This window comes from Salmo salar, unplaced genomic scaffold (assembly GCF_905237065.1).
Source record: "Salmo salar unplaced genomic scaffold, Ssal_v3.1, whole genome shotgun sequence".
Lineage (NCBI taxonomy): Eukaryota > Metazoa > Chordata > Actinopteri > Salmoniformes > Salmonidae > Salmo > Salmo salar.
This window is the reverse complement of record NW_025548509.1, coordinates 223,092-236,699: the sequence shown is the minus strand read 5'-3', so window position 1 is coordinate 236,699 and position 13,608 is coordinate 223,092. Positions and strand designations below refer to the sequence as shown.

The following is a 13,608-nucleotide window of genomic DNA, read 5'->3' as shown; positions in this document are numbered from 1 at the left end:
TGTAATTGTTAGATCAATGAATATAATTGATCTCCCTGGTCAAAGTATTTAGAACCTTTCTGATGACAGAAAACTGAAGACGATGGAGAGGAAGAACAGCATCCTCCATCGATGGTCCCCCACCAGCAGTCTCTTCCAGACTGCACTCCACAGACTGCAGAGTAACATATTGATGGTCCCCCACCAGCAGTCTCTTCCAGACTGCACTCCACAGACTGCAGAGTAACAGATTGATGGTCCCCCACCAGCAGTCTCTTCCAGACTGCACTCCACAGACTGCAGAGTAACAGATTGATGGTCCCCCACCAGCAGTCTCTTCCAGACTGCACTCCACAGACTGCAGAGTAACAGATTGATGGTCCCCCACCAGCAGTCTCTTCCAGACTGCACTCCACAGACTGCAGAGTAACAGATTGATGGTCCCCCACCAGCAGTCTCTTCCAGACTGCACTCCACAGACTGCAGAGTAACAGATTGATGGTCCCCCACCAGCAGTCTCTTCCAGACTGCACTCCACAGACTGCAGAGGAACAGATTGAGGACCAATCTGGAGGGAACCTTCAGTCTGCTGCTAGAACGGAGGTTCCTCTGTGGCCTGAAAATATGCAGGTTATAGATATATATTCAACAATAGGAACAAGTCAACTCATATCAGTTCTATGATAATTCTGGGTGGTCAAACACAATAATAATGTTTATTTGTATCTGTTTCTGAACTTGGTTTCTGTTGCTAATGATCTATTGTTGGATGGTAATCAGAGTAATTTTATAACAGCTTTAGGTAATTTTTTATTTATTTTTTGTTTAGATTGGATTACCTTTAACATATTTTCTGTCTGTATTATCTGTTATCAATAGATGGTCAAGGTATTGATTATGTCACACTCTGACCTGGGAGAGCTGTGTTTTCTCTGTTTAGCTAGGCCAGGGTGTGATAGGTGGTTGGGCAATCTATGTTTTATTTTCTATGTTTTGGCCGGGTATGGTTTCCAATCAGAGGCAGGTGTCTTTCGTTGTCTCTGATTGGAAGCCATACTTAGGCAGCCTGTTTTTCCTTTGTCCTTGTGGGAAGTTATTTTCTGTTTAGTTGGTGAAACCTGACAGAACTGTTTTGCTGTCGTTTTGTTTGATTGTCAGAGTGTTCTGAGTAAAATAAATACAAGATGATCATCTTCCACGCTGCACCTTGGTCTACTCCTTTCAACAGCTGTGACAGATTATCTGTTATCAATAGATGGTCAAGGTATTGATTATCTGTTATCAATAGATGGTCAAGGTATTGATTATCTGTTATTAATTGATGGTCAAGGTATTGATTATCTGTTATCAATACATGGTCAAGGTATTGATTATCTGTTATTAATTGATGGTCAAGGTATTGATTATCTGTTATCAATAGATGGTCAAGGTATTGATTATCTGTTATCAATAGATGGTCAAGGTATTGAATATCTGTTATCAATAGATTGTCAAGGTATTGATTATCTGTTATTAATAGATGGTCAAGGTATTGATTATCTGTTATTAATAGATGGTCAAGGTATTGATTATCTGTTATCAATAGATGGTCAAGGTATTGATTATCTGTTATCAATCGATGGTCAAGGTATTGATTATCTGTTATTAATTGATGGTCAAGGTATTGATTATCTGTTATCAATAGATGGTCAAGGTATTGATTATCTGTTATTAATTGATGGTCAAGGTATTGATTATCTGTTATTAATTGATGGTCAAGGTATTGATTATCTGTTATCAATAGATGGTCAAGGTATTGATTATCTGTTATAAATAGATGGTCAAGGTATTGATTATCTGTTATCAATAGATGGTCAAGGTATTGATTATCTGTTATCAATAGATGGTCAAGGTATTGATTATCTGTTATCAATTGATGGTCAAGGTATTGATTATCTGTTATCAATAGATGGTCAAGGTATTGATTATCTATTATCAATAGATGGTCAAGGTATTGATTATCTGTTATCAATAGATGGTCAAGGTATTGCCAACTGCCTGTCCAAAAGGCCACGGTCGGTAGTAGCATAAAAACACATGTGAAGGACTACAACCTGAGGAGACGAGGTTTGTCCTCACAGCTCCTACAGGCCCTGGTGTATGAGGATGCAGTGCAGGTGGACAGCACTGATTGGTCCTGGAGGGCAGGAGGAGCAGAGGATGATGGGGAGGTGCACCTCAAGCTAAGGCTCTTGGTGCTCTTTGTGAAGAGAAGCGGTAGATTGAGGATGATGTCTTCACTGCCAAGATGTTCTACTCACATGAGCAGGAACTGATCGTGGAGGCCTTACAACATTACACAGAGCAGGAACTGATCATGGAGGCCTTACAACATTACACAGAGCAGGAACTGATCGTGGAGGCCTTACAACATTACACAGAGCAGGAACTGATCGTGGAGGCCTTACAACATTACACAGAGCAGGAACTGATCGTGGAGGCCTTACAACATTACACAGAGCAGGAACTGATCGTGGAGGCCTTACAACATTACACAGAGCAGGAACTGATCGTGGAGGCCTTACAACATTACACAGAGCAGGAACTGATCGTGGAGGCCTTACAACATTACACAGAGCAGGAACTGATCGTGGAGGCCTTACAACATTACACAGAGCAGGAACTGATCGTGGAGGCCTTACAACATTACACAGAGCAGGAACTGATCGTGGAGGCCTTACAACATTACACAGAGCAGGAACTGATCGTGGAGGCCTTACAACATTACACAGAGCAGGAACTGATCGTGGAGGCCTTACAACATTACACAGAGCAGGAACTGATCGTGGAGGCCTTACAACATTACACAGAGCAGGAACTGATCGTGGAGGCCTTACAACATTACACAGAGCAGGAACTGATCGTGGAGGCCTTACAACATTACACAGAGCAGGAACTGATCGTGGAGGCCTTACAACATTACACAGAGCAGGAACTGATCGTGGAGGCCTTACAACATTACACAGAGCAGGAACTGATCGTGGAGGCCTTACATCATTACACAGAGCAGGAACTGATCGTGGAGGCCTTACAACATTACACAGAGCAGGAACTGATCGTGGAGGCCTTACAACATTACACAGAGCAGGAACTGATCGTGGAGGCCTTATAACATTACACAGAGCAGGAACTGATCGTGGAGGCCTTACAACATTACACAGAGCAGGAACTGATCGTGGAGGCCTAACAACATTACACAGAGCAGGAACTGATCGTGGAGGCCTTACAACATTACACAGAGCAGGAACTGATCGTGGAGGCCTTACAACATTACACAGAGCAGGAACTGATCGTGGAGGACTTACAACATTACACAGAGCAGGAACTGATCGTGGAGGCCTTACAACATTACACAGAGCAGGAACTGATCGTGGAGGCCTTACAACATTACACAGAGCAAGATGGATGTTGTCTTGGGGAAAGAGCTGTCCTTGCTGGAAAGCTTGATGAGATACAGCATGCAGAAGGACAATGTGAATCGTTCAGAAGGGCTTTTATTGAGGGCAGAAACTATGAAGAGGTGGAGGATGACTATTATGATGACGACGACGACGATGACAACGATGGTGATATTGATGGAGGAATAGATGAATGAGGCTGATGGTGATGACTACAACAACGATGGTGATATTGATGGAGGAATAGATGAATGAGGCTGAGGGTGATGACTACAACAACGATGGTGATGTTGATGGAGGAACAGATTCATGAGGCTGAGGGTGATGACTACAACAACGATGGTGATATTGATGGAGGAACAGATTCATGAGGCTGAGGGTGATGACTACAACAACGATGGTGATATTGATGGAGGAATAGATGAATGAGGCTGAGGGTGATGACTACAACAACGATGGTGATATTGATGGAGGAATAGATGAATGAGGCTGATGGTGTTGACTACAACAAGTATGGCAAAGTCAACAACGCAGCCACTGCTAGCTAGCCTACTTCACCAGCCAGCAGTACTGCATCATTTGTAATTTTAGTCAATAAGATTTTTGCAACGTAAGCTTAACTTTCTGAACATTCGAGACGTGTAGTCCACTTGTCATTCCAACGTGATATGGACCTGTGGACTATTGCGGAGGTTAGGAGGAGTATATCCAGGGCTTTGGAGGAATTAGGGGCAGGAGAAAAGCACCTCCCACGAGAACAGGTGGAGGCAGCGAGAGCGCGGCAACAAGGGAAGCACGAGAGGCAGACACACCCCCCCAAAAAATTAGGGAGATTGGCACAGTCAGGTTGGAGACCTGAGCCAGCTCCTCATGCTTACCGTGGGGAGCGAGTGACTGAGCAAGCACCGTGTTATGCGGTGATGCGCACTGTGTCGCCAGTGCGCATTCACAGCCCGGTGAGCTCTGTGCCTGCCCCACGTACCAGGCCTCCAGTGAGTCTATCCAGCCTGGTATGCCCTGTTCCTGCTCCTCGCACTTGCCCTGAGGTGCGTGTCACCAGTCGGGCGCCACCTGTTCCAGCCCCACGCATCAGGTCTCTAGTGCGCCTGCCCAGTCCGGTGTGTCTTGTTCCTGCTCCTTGCCCTGAGGTGTGTGTTACCAGTCTGGCGCCACCTGTGCCAGCCCCACGCATCAGGCCTCCAGTACGCCTTCCCAGTCCAGAGCTTCCGGCAACGTCCCCCAGTCCGGAGCCTCCAGCGACGTTCCCCAGTCCGGTGAGACCTGTTCCGGCTCCATGTAAAAAGCCTCCAGTGATGATCCATGGTCCGAAGCCTCCAATGATGATCCATGGCACGAAGACTCCAGTGATGATCCATGGCACGAAGCCTCCAATAATGATCCATGGCACGAAGCCTCCAGTGATGATCCATGGCACGAAGCCTCCAGTGATGATCCATGGCCTGGAGTCTCCAGTGATAATCCATGGCAAGAAGGCTGTTGGGATGATCCATGGCCCGGAGCCTCCAGTGATGATCCATGGCACGAAGACTCCAGTGATGATCCATGGCCCGGAGCCTCCAGTGGTGATCCACGGCACGGAGCCTGCAATGATGGCCCGCAGTCCGGAACCTCCTGAGACGGCCCGCTGTCCAGAGTCTTCAGCGACGTTCCGCAGTCCAGAACCTCCAGTGATGATCCAAGGTCCGGTGACACAAAAGCAGAGGGATCAGCGGGCGGAGAGGGGGTTACGCCCCGAACCGGAGCCGCCGCCTCTGCTGGAGGATCCGCAGGATGAGAAGGTTCTGCGTACTGCATCAGAGCCGCCATAGACAATAGTCACCCTCCCTAACCCTACCTTTTATCTTTTTTTTTGTTTAGGTGCATCCGGAGTCCGCACCTTTGTGGGGGGTACTGTCACATCCTGACCATAGAAAGCTGTTATTTTCTATGGTAGAGTAGGTCAGGGCGTGACAGGGGGGTTTTCTAGTTTAGTTTTTCTATGTTGTTTTCTAGTTTTGTATTTCTATGTTGGGTTTTGTTTGGGATGATCTCCAATTAGAGGCAGCTGGTCATCATTGTCTCTAATTGGAGATCATACTTAAGTAGGTGTTTTTCCCACCTGGGTTTGTGGGAGATTGTTTTTGAGTAGTGTATGTTTCACCTCTGCATCACGGTTTGTTGTTTTTTTGTTCTTTAGTTTATGTGTATGTATTGAATAGTTTCACAGTTCAATAAAATATGTGGAACGATAATCACGCTGCACTTTGGTCCACTCCTCTCTATGACAACCGTGACACCCGAAGCCAAATCTAGTTGACAAACCCTGTTTTATAGTATGTCATGGCCTTTTCTGGCCAACTGCTGTTATGTTTATGATATACTATGGTGTTGTTGATGAACCCTGTTTTATAGTAGGACATGGCCTTTACTGGCCAACTGCTGTTATGTTTATGATATACTATGGTGTTGTGTCACTAGACTTTGACCAGATATTATTGCATCCAAAGATCAACTGTACCTAGAACATAGATACAGAGACACTTGTTATCAGGAAGGTGCTCTCTCAGAACAACGGAAAATATCTCAATGACTTGACATGTTCTGGTTGTGAATTCAGGCTACAAGGTAAGAATCTTCCCAGTGATTATTGTAAAGTGTGTAGAGAAATTAAATGTATGGTGTTATTTTAGTATAGTGACTGACAGTAAAACACTCAGATTTAAAAGTCCATTTCACCTGGGACAGTTATGTGACAGTTCAATCATACAAAATGGCGCTAACTGGGCGTAGGCAAGTCAAATTCAAAAACATATTGTTCATATATCGTATTATACGATTTGTTTATTGTGGTTATTTTACAATTTGTAAAAATTTTAATGTATCATAGTTGTAAATCATCTTTCAGAATATCAGAATATTTGTTGTTTTCTAAACTACAATGAGCTCCTCTTTCCTGTGTAATTTGGTTTGAAACCACTGAACATACTTTTCTTAACATTGTTATTATGAACTGAATTCAGTAACAGCATAATAATATCATACCTGTTAAACAAAGCAACACACTAGAATGAGAGAAATTATTAAAAGAGAAAGTGAGACATTAATATTATTATTAGTTATTATCTATTATTATCTATTAATTAAATCACCTGACTGTTTCTATGTATGTTAGTAAATGTTTTATTTCTAAGAGATAATGAATATAAGAGAACAATTGACATTCAATAATTAGTTGTCACTGTGTTAACCACAACCAACATGCTGGATCTCTGTTTAGTTGTTACTGTGTTGACCACAACCAACATGCTGGATCTCTGTTTAGTTGTCACTGTGTTAACCACAACCAACATGCTGGATCTCTGTTTAGTTGTTACTGTGTTAACCACAACCAACATGCTGGATCTCTGTTTAGTTGTCACTGTGTTAACCACAACCAACATGCTGGATCTCTGTTTAGTTGTTACTGTGTTGACCACAACCAACATGCTGGATCTCTGTTTAGTTGTTACTGTGTTAACCACAACCAACATGCTGGATCTCTGTTTAGTTGTCACTGTGTTAACCAACATGCTGGATCTCTGTTTAGTTGTCACTGTGTTAACCACAACCAACATGCTGGATCTCTGTTTACAGGGGTCAGTGCTCTAAAATGAGTCTCTCTGGGGAGAGAGAGGAGGGGGGCCCTGCCTCTAAAATGAGTCTCTCTGGGGAGAGAGAGGAGGGGGCCCCTGCATCTAAAATGAGTCTATCTGGGGAGAGAGAGGAGGGGGCCCCTGCCTCCAAAATGCATCTCTCTGGGGGACATGACACCAAAGCTAAGAGGTAAGATGACAATTTTATGAAGAATTGATTAAGTTTATTTCCTAAATAAATAACTATCTTAAGGTGAATGCACTTACTGTAAATCTCTCTGGATAAGAGCATCTGCTAAATCAGGGGTTCTCAATCCGGGGTCTGTGGAGGTACTGCAGGGGTTCTGCAGGAAGCGTGGGGAGTGGTGGTGTATCCAGGGAGAAAACTAAACTTATATTCTGAAATGTCATTTGTGGTTTTATGCTATTGGAATTATTTAGCAACTGCAGTAGTGCTGAAAAAATGTGTTATTCCTTACTAAAGTAGTAATTACTGAGAATTACTAGTTAATTTTTATCACTTACAATCATAAAATAACAATTTATACCATAACAAACAATTAAACTGACATAAACCAAAATCACTATATATGTAGTTATTTAGTTAATTACCAAATTGAGCCGGTCGGTCACATTTGAGAGTGAGGCAGATATATAACATTTTGCAAAAAAAACATGATTTTTGTCTCTCTGAAATGAAACCATCAAGTGATAGATTTTAAACAAATCCTTGTCTGTGAGAGATGTAATAATTAATACATAATTTCTTTAAACAATAAAAGCTAATTTCTGTAAAGTGATATGTTGCGTTTTGGAACTATTCGTATGTTCCCCATCTGAGATCAGAGTAGATGAGAGATGTAATGTTTGTCTCTGTTGTGTTGAAGACCAATCAAGCAGGAGAGACCAGCCTCCCCTGTTCCCAGCTGTGTGTCCATGAAGAGTGACCAGTCTATGGATAAACCTGAAGAGTTTAGAGAGGGAGACTTTTCTACTGAACAAAGGTAAGAAGAACTCATGGGTCATGGTCTGTGAGTTAAACAACACTGTCTCTAGTCATTTCTCCTCTCCCATTTTCCCATTTCATTTTGTTGTTTTCATAATCCATTGTCTAATCCTTTAGTCCATTTTCATAGTCCTAAAACAATATTAAACAAACACAACGTTCACTCCACGTGTGTGTGTGTGTGTGTGTGTGTGTGTGTGTGTGTGTGTGTGTGTGTGTGTGTGTGTGTGTGTGTGTGTGCTCTCCCTGGATGAGGAGATATAATCTCTATCCTGATTGCCTAGTCACTTTTATCCTTACCTACATGTACATATTACCTCAATTACCTCAACTACCTGGTACCCCTGGACATTGACTCAGTACTGGTACTCCTTATAGTCTCATTATTACCTCAACTACCTGGTACCCCTGCACATTGACTCAGTACTGGTAATCCTTATAGTCTCATTATTACCTCAATTACCTGGTACCCCTGCACATTGACTCAGTACTGGTACTCCTTATAGTCTCATTATTACCTCAACTACCTGGTACCCCTGCACATTGACTCAGTACTGGTACTCCTTATAGTCTCATTATTACCTCAACTACCTGGTACCCCTGCACATTGACTCAGTACTGGTACTCCTTATAGTCTCATTATTACCTCAACTACCTGGTACCCCTGCACATTGACTCAGTACTGGTAATCCTTGTAGTCTCATTATTACCTCAATTACCTGGTACCCCTGCACATTGACTCAGTACTGGTACTCCTTATAGTCTCATTATTACCTCAACTACCTGGTACCCCTGCACATTGACTCAGTACTGGTAATCCTTATAGTCTCATTATTACCTCAATTACCTGGTACCCCTGCACATTGACTCAGTACTGGTACTCCTTATAGTCTCATTATTACCTCAACTACCTGGTACCCCTGCACATTGACTCAGTACTGGTACTCCTTATAGTCTCATTATTACCTCAACTACCTGGTACCCCTGCACATTGACTCAGTACTGGTACTCCTTATAGTCTCATTATTACCTCAACTACCTGGTACCCCTGCACATTGACTCAGTACTGGTAATCCTTGTAGTCTCATTATTACCTCAATTACCTGGTACCCCTGCACATTGACTCAGTACTGGTACTCCTTATAGTCTCATTATTACCTCAACTACCTGGTACCCCTGCACATTGACTCAGTACTGGTAATCCTTATAGTCTCATTATTTCCTCAACTACCTGGTACCCCTGCACATTGACTCAGTACTGGTACTCCTTATAGTCTCATTATTACCTCAACTACCTGGTACCCCTGCACATTGACTCAGTACTGGTTCTCCTTATAGTCTCATTATTACCTCAACTACCTGGTACCCCTGCACATTGACTCAGTACTGGTACTCCTTATAGTCTCGTTATTACCTCAACTACCTGGTACCCCTGCACATTGACTCAGTACTGGTACTCCTTATAGTCTCATTATTACCTCAACTACCTGGTACCCCTGCACATTGACTCAGTACTGGTACTCCTTATAGTCTCATTATTACCTCAACTACCTGGTACCCCTGCACATTGACTCAGTACTGGTACTCCTTATAGTCTCATTATTACAACAACTACCTGGTACCCCTGCACATTGACTCAGTACTGGTACTCCTTATAGTCTCATTATTACCTCAACTACCTGGTACCCCTGCACATTGACTCAGTACTGGTACTCCTTATAGTCTCATTATTACCTCAACTACCTGGTACCCCTGCACATTGACTCAGTACTGGTAATCCTTATAGTCTCATTATTTCCTCAACTACCTGGTACCCCTGCACATTGACTCAGTACTGGTACTCCTTATAGTCTCATTATTACCTCAACTACCTGGTACCCCTGCACATTGACTCAGTACTGGTACTCCTTATAGTCTCATTATTACCTCAACTACCTGGTACCCCTGCACATTGACTCAGTACTGGTAATCCTTATAGTCTCATTATTTCCTCAACTACCTGGTACCCCTGCACATTGACTCAGTACTGGTACTCCTTATAGTCTCATTATTACCTCAAATACCTGGTACCCCTGGACATTGACTCAGTACTGGTACTCCTTATAGTCTCATTATTACCTCAACTACCTGGTACCCCTGCACATTGACTCAGTACTGGTACTCCTTATAGTCTCATTATTACCTCAACTACCTGGTACCCCTGCACATTGACTCAGTACTGGTACTCCTTATAGTCTCATTATTACCTCAACTACCTGGTACCCCTGCACATTGACTCAGTACTGGTACTCCTTATAGTCTCATTATTACCTCAACTACCTGGTACCCCTGCACATTGACTCAGTACTGGTACTCCTTATAGTCTCATTATTACCTCAACTACCTGGTACCCTGCACATTGACTCAGTACTGGTACTCCTTATAGTCTCATTATTACCTCAACTACCTGGTACCCCTGCACATTAACTCAGTACTGGTACTCCTTATAGTCTCATTATTACCTCAACTACCTGGTACCCCTGCACATTGACTCAGTACTGGTACTCCTTATAGTCTCATTATTACCTCAACTACCTGGTACCCCTGCACATTGACTCAGTACTGGTACTCCTTATAGTCTCATTATTACCTCAACTACCTGGTACCCCTGCACATTGACTCAGTACTGGTTCTCCTTATAGTCTCATTAATACCTCAACTACCTGGTACCCCTGCATATTGACTCAGTACTGGTACTCCTTATAGTCTCATTATTACCTCAACTACCTGGTACCCCTGCACATTGACTCAGTACTGGTACTCCTTATAGTCTCATTATTACCTCAACTACCTGGTACCCCTGCACATTGACTCAGTACTGGTACTCCTTATAGTCTCATTATTACCTCAACTACCTGGTACCCCTGCACATTGACTCAGTACTGGTACTCCTTATAGTCTCATTATTACCTCAACTACCTGGTACCCCTGCACATTGACTCAGTACTGGTACTCCTTATAGCCTCATTATTACCTCAACTACCTGGTACCCCTGCACATTGACTCAGTACTGGTACTCCTTATAGCCTCATTATTACCTCAACTACCTGGTACCCCTGCACATTGACTCAGTACTGGTTCTCCTTATAGCGTAATTATTGTTATGTAGTGTTACTATTTCCTTTTTTTAATTTACAAGGTATAAAGTCAACGTAGCAAGTCTGGTGAACAGGGCAGAGCTCCATATCCGCAGGCAGACCAGCAGAAACTGGATCAGCAGCACTACAAGGTATCACGTCTGGTGGACAGGTCAGAGTTCATATCCTCAGTCAGACCAGTAGAAACTGGATCAGCAGCACTACAAGGTATCACGTCTGGTGGACAGGTCAGAGTTCATATCCTCAGTCAGACCAGTAGAAACTGGATCAGCAGCACTACAAGGTATCACGTCTGGTGAACAGGTCAGAGTTCATATACTCAGTCAGACCAGTAGAAACTGGATCAGCAGCACTACAAGGTATCACGTCTGGTGAACAGGTCAGAGTTCATATCCTCAGTCAGACCAGTAGAAACTGGATCAGCAGCACTACAAGGCATCACGTCTGGTGGACAGGTCAGAGTTCATATCCTCAGTCAGACCAGTAGAAACTGGATCAGCAGCACTACAAGGTATCACGTCTGGTGGAGCATGTATCAATACTGATAGGATGGAAAGAAAGGGAGCTCTACTCTCAGATCAGTTTCTCCATTCAAATCTTTCCTTAACATTATAATTAGTTCACATACTGACCACGGATCAGCTTCTATTATCACCTATGGCTGCAAGTATTAAGGAGGCTTATTCTAATGCTTACCCAATAAAAATGCACTAAATTACAGATTTGGCACATCATTGTGTTCATGTTAGGATACACATCATGACATATATTGACACAAATTACAGACAGTGGCCTACAATTAGCAAAATATAACTTAAAACCTGTTGAGGACCCCTTCGAGATAGGATCCCGTTAACAGCAAAAATAGCAAAAATATCATACTTTCAATTTCTCAAACATACGACTATTTTACACCATTTTAAAGATACACTTCTCCTTAATGTAACCACATTGTCCGATTTCAAAAAGGCTTTACAGCGAAAGCAAAACATTAGATTATGTTAGGAGAGTACATAGACAAAAATAACCACACAGCCATTTTCCAAGCAAGAAGATACAGTGGGGCAAAAAAGTATTTAGTCAGCGACCCATTGTGCAAGTTCTCCCACTTAAAAAGATGAGAGGCCTGTAATTTTCATCATAGGTACACGTCAACTATGACAGACAAAATGAGAAAAAAAATCCAGAAAATCACATTGTAGGATTTTTAATTAATTTATTTGCAAATTATGGTGGAAAATAAGTATTTGGTCACCTACAAACAAGCAAGATTTCTGGCTCTCACAGACCTGTAACTTCTTCTTTAAGAGGCTCCTCTGTCCTCCACTCGTTAACTGTATTAATGGCACCTGTTTGAACTTGTTATCAGTATAAAAGACACCTGTCCACAACCTCAAACAGTCACACTCCAAACTCCACTATGGCCAAGACCAAAGAGCTGTCAAAGGACACCAGAAACAAAATTGTAGACCTGCACCAGGCTGGGAAGACTGAATCTGCAATAGGTAAGCAGCTTGGTTTGAAGAAATCAACTGTGGGAGCAATTATTAGGAAATGGAAGACATACAAGACCACTGATAATCTCCCTCGATCTGGGGCTCCACGCAAGATCTCACCCCAGAACCACACGTGGGGACCTAGTGAATGACCTGCAGAGAGCTGGGACCAAAGTAACAAAGCCTACCATCAGTAACACACTACGCCGCCAGGGACTCAAATCCTGCAGTGCCAGACGTGTCCCCCTGCTTAAGCCAGTACATGTCCAGGCCCGTCTGAAGTTTGCTAGAGAGCAGTTGGATGATCCAGAAGAGGATTGGGAGAATGTCATATGGTCAGATGAAACCAAAATATAACGTTTTGGTAAAAACTCAACTTGTCGTGTTTGGAGGACAAAGAATGCTGAGTTGCATCCAAAGAACACCATACCTACTGTGAAGCATGGGGGTGGAAACATCATGCTTTGGGGCTGTTTTTCTGCAAAGGGACCAGGACGACTGATCCGTGTAAAGGAAAGAATGAATGGGGCCAGTTATCGTGAGATTTTGAGTGAAAACCTCCTTCCATCAGCAAGGGCATTGAAGATGAAACGTGGCTGGGTCTTTCAGCATGACAATGATCCCAAACACACCGCCCGGGCAACGAAGGAGTGGCTTCGTAAGAAGCATTTCAAGGTCCTGGAGTGGCCTAGCCAGTCTTCAGATCTCAACCCCATAGAAAATCTTTGGAGGGATTTGAAAGTCCATATTGCCCAGCGACAGCCCCAAAACATCACTGCTCTAGAGGAGATCTGCATGGAGGAATGGGCCAAAATACCAGCAACAGTGTGTGAAAACCTTGTGAAGACTTACAGAAAACATTTGACCTGTGTCATTGCCAACAAAGGGTGTATAACAAAGTATTGAGATAAACTTTTGTTA

At 43.1% G+C, this 13,608-nt stretch overlaps 1 protein-coding gene across 1 annotated transcript in view; it reads left to right on the top strand.

Annotated features, from left to right (window-relative positions):
* The first annotated feature begins 5,894 nt into the window (after positions 1–5,894).
* Positions 5,895–13,608, top strand: part of LOC123733106 (uncharacterized) — a 48,269-nt gene continuing 40,555 nt past the window's right edge. Inside the window, exons 1-3 of the mRNA XM_045712467.1 lie at positions 5,895–6,041; positions 7,050–7,238; positions 7,936–8,052. Coding sequence (XP_045568423.1) covers positions 7,066–7,238; positions 7,936–8,052 — 290 coding nt within the window. The 5' untranslated portion in view covers positions 5,895–6,041; positions 7,050–7,065. The remainder of the gene's footprint in view (positions 6,042–7,049; positions 7,239–7,935; positions 8,053–13,608) is intronic.